We start from the raw sequence: 8,292 nt of genomic DNA, 5'->3' as shown, positions 1-8,292 counted from the left end.
TAAACCTGTGTTCAGGTATCAGCTGAGAATCTACCTGAGGGCAGGAGAGGTTTTATAGTGAAGCATGGTAGGAGAAATAATGACCTCCCTCATCAAAGGGGGAATTATTTGGACTGTAATGTCAACTAATTTAGTGATCGGTTAATCATTAACAGAGTCAAAAACGCAGTCAGAGCAGTAATTAAGTCAAAGCTGTACAAAAAATATATTTCTTTAAATATATTCTACTCAGAACTCCTGAAGTGTCATTTTTAGCTTTACCTGGTTCAAATTCGCTAACAAAATATCTTATGAAGCACATTAAAAAATATTCAACATATTAGCTCTTCGTTGTATTAATCAAACAGAAAAGGTTGAGCTTTTCACATGTTGGTGCTAGAACTACTTCTTTAGCAGCAGGTGCATCCTTTGATAGAAATGATCAAGTAAAAACCCGTTAAATGGTTACAGAAAAATGTTGCAAATTCTGCAAACTGTAAAAGTTTTAATTTAAGTAATTTTTTAAATAAAAAAAATGTAATTTTTTAAAGTTTGTTACATAAATTTCTACAGAATGTGCCATTTTTTTGTGTTAAAGGTTTTAGTACCACTCCATCCGGTCGGCGTCACAGTTGCAGTAAAGCTGTGGATCCACGCAGTCGCCCTGCAGGCCGCAGGCGCACTGCTGGCTGCCGGGATGAGCTCCTCCCCAGTACGTCTGGACCAGTCCGGTTCCGGGCCCGCCGAGCCACCAGCTGAACGGAGACCCCTCTGGAACACAAACAGCTCCTTTCACCTCTTTATTCACCAACCAGAGGCTTTTTAACTCTGCTTATGTTTGCCTTTTACAATGATTTAAACCTAACAGTAGGAATACTGAAGAACCATTTGGAGGGATCTGGACTGGACCAGGCAGCCGTCCTCATCTCTAAGTCTCCATGAAGTTGAAACAGAGGGATGTTTGCCAGCTCCTGAAAATAATGCTGTGATACAGCAGATGATGACAGTATACACACACTGTGAAGGCGCTGAGTCGGCGCTTCTTTTGTTTTCCAGCAAGCAGCGAGGAGGTTATACTGAAACTTCTGTTCCTCGTCTCTTTCTTCCTCATATATCACTGTCTGCTAAGCTTTCAACCAACGTTTCTATTACATGACAGAGAAAACGTTGCTTCACCTCACATATTTCTGTAACGTTCTCTCTTATATGTGGTCAGTTGCTGTGATGCATAATAACCGTGGCAACAAGGTTTTTTTTTTTTTTTCACAGCTGGGAGGAACTGATTAGTATCTAAAGAGCTCAAATAAAGCTTGAACTATGACCCCAAATCTCAGAGAAGTAAATAAGAGCAGAAACAAAGAGCAGAGAGAGGAGGAGGAAGTTCAAACCATCACTTCTGACGATCATAACAGGAGCTTGTTTTAAGTCTATAATCCATTAATATTGATGAAAAAGTTTGATTACTTAACTTATAAAATGGGAAAAATATCTCGTAAAGTGAAATAATCTCCCAGTGGAACTAGTCATATCTCATCAATATTAAGGAATTAATTACTTAAAACAAGCTCCTATAGCTTGATGAAAAGTTAGTTTCATTTTATTTCTAGAAACTAGACCAAAAATACTGCCCCGCTCAGCTCCTTCAGACTAGCCAGCAGCAATTAGCAAACACCTGGTGGAACCGAACATCAGCTCAGCTCATTATACAAGCTACTTCTCAGTGAAACTCTGGTAAAAACACTTCTTAAAGAGACAGAGTCGTCAAATTGCAAAGTCAAATTTCTATTTTTAAAATGCTGTACACATTCAGCATTTTCACAACAACTGAAGGTAACATAGTTACTTGATTGTGCTGTAAATGTGCCTAGAAAAAGTAAATTCTGCCCTTCTTGTCATGATATGCTTTTTAATTCTGGATCCATATGCAGAAAGTCTTTGTGTAAATGATGGACAAATGTCTAAAAGTCACAGGGAGCACAGGGAGCCAGAGCAGAACAAAAATCCAAGCAAAAAGACAGCAGGGAACCCAGGGCGGAACCGGGGCAAATGACAGGGTGAAACGGGAGGAACCAGCAGGGAATTACTGAGAATAAGTTGTGCGTATACTGGGGAAAATGATTACATCAGCCATCTGAACAAGGATCAGATGGCTGATTAGAAACAGTTTGCAGGTGTGGGGGAGAGAGGGAAATAAATCTAACACTAACGATTAACTAGACCTAAGAAACTTAACTGACAAAGAATAAAAAGACAATAAATAAACATAATGAACTGGAATCTCTGAGAAAGGACTGAACCAAAGTGAAACAGAAACATGACGGATTGAATCAAAGAAAAGGAAATAAGAAACACAGAAATAAACAAACAAACCCCAAAACCAACTCAAACAACCTGAGATCCTGACACTTTTAAGTTTAGCTGTATCATCTTTAGAAAAGATGTGGCATTTTTCATTCAATTAAACCTTTAAAATAAAAAACAAGATGCTAAAGTACCAAACAAGACACTGGTAAAGGAGTAAATTATGTCTCTCTGAACAAAATCTGTGTTTTAGCGATCTGTGTTGTTAATTCAGGAATCTGAAGCTACCTGACGATCAAAGAGATTTTATTTCCGTTTCAAACATGACCATCGTTTGGGCAAATTGAAGGAAAAGCTGTGAAATAAGATTCTTTATCGCCCCCAGATAAGATTAGGAGATTAAAGGGATTAGGATTAGATGGTTGAGTAGTGAGATCAACCTTTGAATAATTAGAATATGATGACCTCAAATACAGACTGAAATAAAAACAAATAAAAGCACCTGAAGGGAACCTGAATCATTCAAAGATAATATTCAGCGACTGGTCGACTGATTTACAAACATAATCAAAACTGTATAATAAATAACGGTGAAGTTGCTCAATAGTAATTAAAATAATCAACTAATTTTACAAAAAAAAGCCTAAATGTAGTTAATAATTACACCTTTAATCACACAACAGCACGGAGATCACAGCTGGACTCTCCCAGATGGATGAGAAGAAACTTTATTGCTGATGCTTTTCTTAGCTAACATTGTGTTAGCAAGTCTGTGTGACCCAAATTAGTAAACTGCAAAAACTCTGACTTTTACTGAGGTGGCGACACCATTAATCCATTAATCATGACTTAATGAAGAGTATTTGCATCTGATTAGTAGCTACTATCCCTCTTTAATTTTTTCTAGTTCGCAAAGATCAGTTTATTCTGATCATCCTGATTTGTAATAATTATTTCTTTTAACATGATCATAACAATCACTTTTACTTTTATTTGTTGTGTTACAGTTGTTGCTCTTTTAAGTGTCTGTTTTAAAGGCTTTACCAATTTAAGTCTTAGAAAAAGTTCAATTAATCTAGATAACCAACATGGAGTGGTGGGCTAACTACCAGTATTCTGATAATGCGCTAATATTGGTGCTAATTTTCTGTAAAATTGTTACCTGCACTTAGTTCCCCCTCATATATTTTTTAGGAAAAACTCTTAAGCACTAACTTACTCGTCGGTTTTCTAAGCTTCCACCTGAATAAAGTTTGTCATCTGTGTTGAAGTTTTGGTTACCAGCTGTTAAGAATTCATCAAGTAGCTAGCTGTTTAGACTCATGAGCAACATACAAATATAAACATAAATACAATATTTAAGGGTTTTATAAAACATGTAAATTGTAATCTCAGAATTAAATTGTGCTTGAGAATCGTAGTCTTTCCTGGGCCGGTATAAGCTAAATCGAAGTTAGCGCTTTAGCATTAGCTTCTGCTAAATACAGTGTTAGCATAGCCAACCTTTTAGTTTGCGGTGCCAATCACTGCTAACATGCATAATTAATTACATCAAATCAGATGTTCTTTTCTACCTTGAGTGTTGAGTAGGCGGGACTTCCTGCACTGATAGGACAGTTCCTGTTGGCAATGCTCTGATTGGTGGATGATGGCAGCTAGTTGCTCCTCTTCAGACATGTAGTCAAACTGAATCAAATGCTGGATTTCCCCCGGAGAGGGTCGAACTTTGGTCAGCTCTGTGTTGTTGTGCTGGAGCACCATCCAGGTGTTCTCATCTGGTGACGACAAGGTGATAAATATTAATGATTATCACTGAAAGAAACAGCATAAAACTTTTGTCCAACAGAAGTAGGAGAAGTCAGAAATATATAAACAATGAAGTGACCTCGTCATAGACAAATGTGGAGGGAGAAAAACTTCCTGCTTTGAAAATCATTTTTCTTTTTGTCTCAGAACATTAACTCTGTGCTTCTGAAGAGTTGAAATAAAAGTAGTTTTATAACTTTGTCCATCAAACGTGTATGAAATAACTATTTACCTAAAAGTGTGTTGTATAAATGTTGACTCTGTTAAACATGTCAGTGGTCTGACATCATATTAAACATGTTCTGGGACAAATCGAAGACAATCAAAGCAATTAAAAATGTATGAGGAGAAGACAAATATCAAACACCAATCTGTTTATTCAACCACTAAACAAACAGGACAGACGTGGTCATGTAGAATAAAAGAAGAGGAAGATCAGCTGTAATTATGTAACCCTGTAAAACATTAATGAGGAATGATGGGCTGAGTGTGTGTGTGTATTTGTGTGTGTGCGATACCTGTCATGTTGCAGTAGACCAGCTGTGGCTTGATGGGTCCGCTGCCGTCCACGTCGATGTAAAAATATCCTGACGTGTTGCCGCTGTGTTTGTACGCTTCACAGGACTGCTCATACGCCGCTGCGAGGAAAAATAATGAGAACATCGTCAGGACGCCGGGAAAGGAGGAGGAAAACCGCTCAACATGGGGGCTACTTCACAGATCACTGCAAGAAAAATAACCCAAGGTTTTACGTCTGAGGAACATCAGTAAACCAAATCTGTTTATAAAATACTTTTATTCAACTCGTACAATGAAGAGTTAGAAAATGTTTTTCATTGACAAACAATAAATTCCAGCTGGAACCTTTGAATTTGTGTGTTTCTGGTACGCCCATTAATATGATGCACGAGTTACATTCGGCAATGAGAAGCAGCTTCTCTCGGCCAACTGAGGGTTCATTTCTGTTTAAAAAATTAATCTGATTGGACGCTGGAAAAGTCTATAGTTGTGTTCAAGTTGTGTTAAATGGAGTTAGCCTGCAAGTGAAGCTATTTAAGGCTAAAGTAGCATCTCAATGCTAATCAGGTAGCAGCAGCACAGACACTAATATCAGCGTCTGCAGCTACAGAAGCTCCAGTGTGGCACTTTCCACCAATCTGGTGAAGTAACATAAATAACAGATAAAAATGATAAATAACAATAAATACTTTTTGTCATTGGGAGCCTGTGTCTTATGGGTCACATGATGTTATTTGGGTGTCATGTGACTCACAGCTGTGGCAGGTGGCGCCACTGTAGCCGCTGTCGGAGCAGTTACAGTGGAAGACGGTCCAGGTCTGACTGCAGAGGCCGCCATGTTCACAGTGACTGGGAGAGCACCTAAAACACGTAAACAGAAGAAGATTATCTTTTTACCGTCCCTGTTCAGACATTCTCATTCACTCTAAAATGGAGCAAAGCGCATTAAAATCATCCAAAAGTGATGAACATATAGAATTATGAAAGCACAAATACAACAAGACGCAGAAAAGATGCTATAAAGCAACTTAAACATATAAAATTATAGTTTCAAAGTCTCATTCTCTCTCAGATAAAACCTGCAGTCATAAGCAAAAAAAACATAAAGGCTCATTTGAGCTTCCTAAAAATGGAGGTAAAGGGAAGACGACAAAATGAAAAAAAGTAGAGGCTCCAGAAGTAAGCCCTGCGGGACGCCACATGGCAGAGAAACAGAGGAAGATGAACTTGGTGTCAAACAGACGGTATCTCAAATATGTATAAAACGTGATGCACAGTATCAGTGGTGGACACACTTCTCCTAATCCACTAATCCACTGATAGCAGAGCTGCTTTTTTTGTTTAGCGCTTTTGTTAAGTTTGAAAATGCTTAGCGCACTTAGCTTCCCCTAAAAGATTTTCTCTAAATAAATTTTAAAGGGCTGTTTTGTAAACTTTTAGTTGAATAAAGTTCGACATCAGTTGATGAAGACAGTTTATGCATCATTCATATCCAAAGAATTAGTAAAATACCACATTTAAAGTTCAGTTACAGCTATAAAATAATTAGAAGCTTCTCTGTTTCATGTGCAAATGTGACTCTGATTAGAGTAAATTGTCTCAGAGAGCTAAAGAAAGTCTCAAGAAACTCAAAAAGCTTCTGAGAGTAAAAGACAGTTAATACAAGTCAATGGAAACTTCTAGCGTTCAAATCTTTGATCAAATGTCTGACAAGCTTTCAACATCAGAGACAGAAAATCACAGCAAAGAACAGAGGCATTTTGCTGCTTTGTACCTAAAGAAACTACCTTCACACTGAGTCCATCATCACTGAAAACACAACGCTCCACATGCACTGAAAGTTTAGCAATGATGGAAGGAAAAAGGTTCTAATGATGAAAGCCGTAGCTTTATGTTTTGAGGTGAGTAAAGAAGATAAAAAGGGCACAAAGTGGTGTAGAAAACAGTTTTTCCTCTATAACTGTGCTTTTTGAAAGCAGATACACTTGCTTGTTTGACTGCATGCTGGTGCTTTTCGTGCGATTTAAAGGAAGTTTTCACACCCGATAGTCGGGTAGACTCGGTTCAGCTGAGGTCCAAAAATCCAATATTTGTTATATTTTCAGCTGCTATGGTTCTTTTTTCACACTGCAACCAAACCTGACATGCATATTAATCAGCAAAATAGTTTCATCTACTAAAATTACTCTGTTGAATGAACTATGAATGAATTGAAGGTCTTTAAAATATCAAAACAGAACACTCAAAGGCCTGATAATCAACATGACCTTTGACCTTCTGTAACCAGGATGACCGAGTGGTTAAGGCGATGGACTTAAGATCCAATGGACGGATGTCCTCCTGGGTTTGAAGCCCACTCCTGGTAGAGCAGCTAGAAGTTTATTTTATCAGTAGCTGCGACTTCTGAGCCAATAATTCTGATGGTATCAGCTGAAAAACAAAAGCTGAGACTTTAAAGACAGAAAAAATTAGAAGTGAGACCAGCTGGTACCATCAGGGTGACTGACTGCCACTAGACTCAACTACAGGTGTTATACACATTGTGACAAGTTTGTGTAGAAGCTGTGATTTCTTGAAAGAAAGTAGATGTAGCAGATGTCGTATCTCTTTAGATAAGAGACTCACCTGCCTGACAGGAAGCTGCAAGGCTTATTTTTCATAAAGATTCACTAAAGCGAGTGCAGCAGATACTACAGTTAAACTACAGTAAAGTTACTTTCTAATAATTCAGACCAAGCTCTTTAGAATGAACCAAAAATTTAAAGTTTTCAGGTTTCCCAAAGAATTCATCAAAGAAGCTAAACGAAGCATTTCTGTCAGAAGTTTTGCAATAAGAGCAGAGCTGCTGATTCAGTTCCTGTCATCAGACTGATCGCTCTGACCAATTAAACGCGTGGCTGCTCCTGGGTGTTGCTTATTGTGGGGGTTGCTTTGCCCTTTACACTGAACACAGACACGCAAACACAGATGTAATAGTTTGATCTGAGGTCAGACAAGCGTACGGGAGGTGGGTCCACAACTCAATTTTCCTCATAACTTCATATCTCATGGACCCTGAATTTAATCAGAGTGGGAGTGTGGAGAGCTGTGATTTTATTTCTCTTTTTCTGTTTCAGTGAGCAATCAGATCTGTGTGTGGGAGCTGAACATCACAGCGGTGACATTCTTGTAGTTTTGTTTCTTAACTTTTTGGCCTTCAAGGCTCCAGAAAAAAAGATTTAAGGTCAAAGCAATAATCCAGAGCGAGAAAGGTACTCAGCCATTATATCTGACATGCTTAGGGTTAGGACATAACCAAAAGAGTCTGGGTGAAAGTTTTTTCTTATCATCATTTAGCGATTAAAAATATTTTTGTTAATATTTTTTCCATTCCAAGGATCTTATTTTAAGGTGTGCAAAATTATTTTTCTCCCACTATAAGGGAGTTTTGCGATAATGTGTGATGGCAAATGTGACTTTTTGTTCCTTGCTGCAGTGAGAAGTGTAGCAGAAGAAATACTGCCACCTGCAGGTGGGAGTTGGCATCACTTAAATCCAACGTTTTGTGCTGAATTTGGAATAAATTCACAATTAAGCATTAGCACAAAAAACCCCTGGAGGGACTGGCTAATGTACAGTGATAATATCTATGACTAAACGTGAACAAAACTTCAAGAGATAAAAATAATTTTGGGTTTTAATTGTTTC

The 8,292-nt window shown here is 38.0% G+C and overlaps 1 protein-coding gene across 2 annotated transcripts in view; it reads right to left on the bottom strand.

Moving 5' to 3' along the window:
* LOC106955691 (contactin-associated protein-like 4) overlaps positions 1–8,292 on the bottom strand; it is a 107,131-nt gene that overhangs the window by 31,483 nt on the left and 67,356 nt on the right. For both annotated transcript variants that reach the window (XM_015046006.1, XM_015046005.1), the window contains exons 11-14: positions 5,360–5,466; positions 4,605–4,724; positions 3,855–4,055; positions 588–750 (exon numbers count right to left, since the gene is read on the bottom strand). In XM_015046006.1, coding sequence (XP_014901492.1) covers positions 588–750; positions 3,855–4,055; positions 4,605–4,724; positions 5,360–5,466 — 591 coding nt within the window. The remainder of the gene's footprint in view (positions 1–587; positions 751–3,854; positions 4,056–4,604; positions 4,725–5,359; positions 5,467–8,292) is intronic.

Source organism: Poecilia latipinna, unplaced genomic scaffold (genome assembly GCF_001443285.1).
Source record: "Poecilia latipinna isolate Pla-1442-1.1 unplaced genomic scaffold, P_latipinna-1.0 Scaffold760, whole genome shotgun sequence".
Taxonomy (NCBI): Eukaryota; Metazoa; Chordata; class Actinopteri; order Cyprinodontiformes; family Poeciliidae; genus Poecilia; species Poecilia latipinna.
The sequence above is the reverse complement of the archived record's forward strand: the minus strand, read 5'-3'. Positions and strand labels throughout refer to the sequence as shown.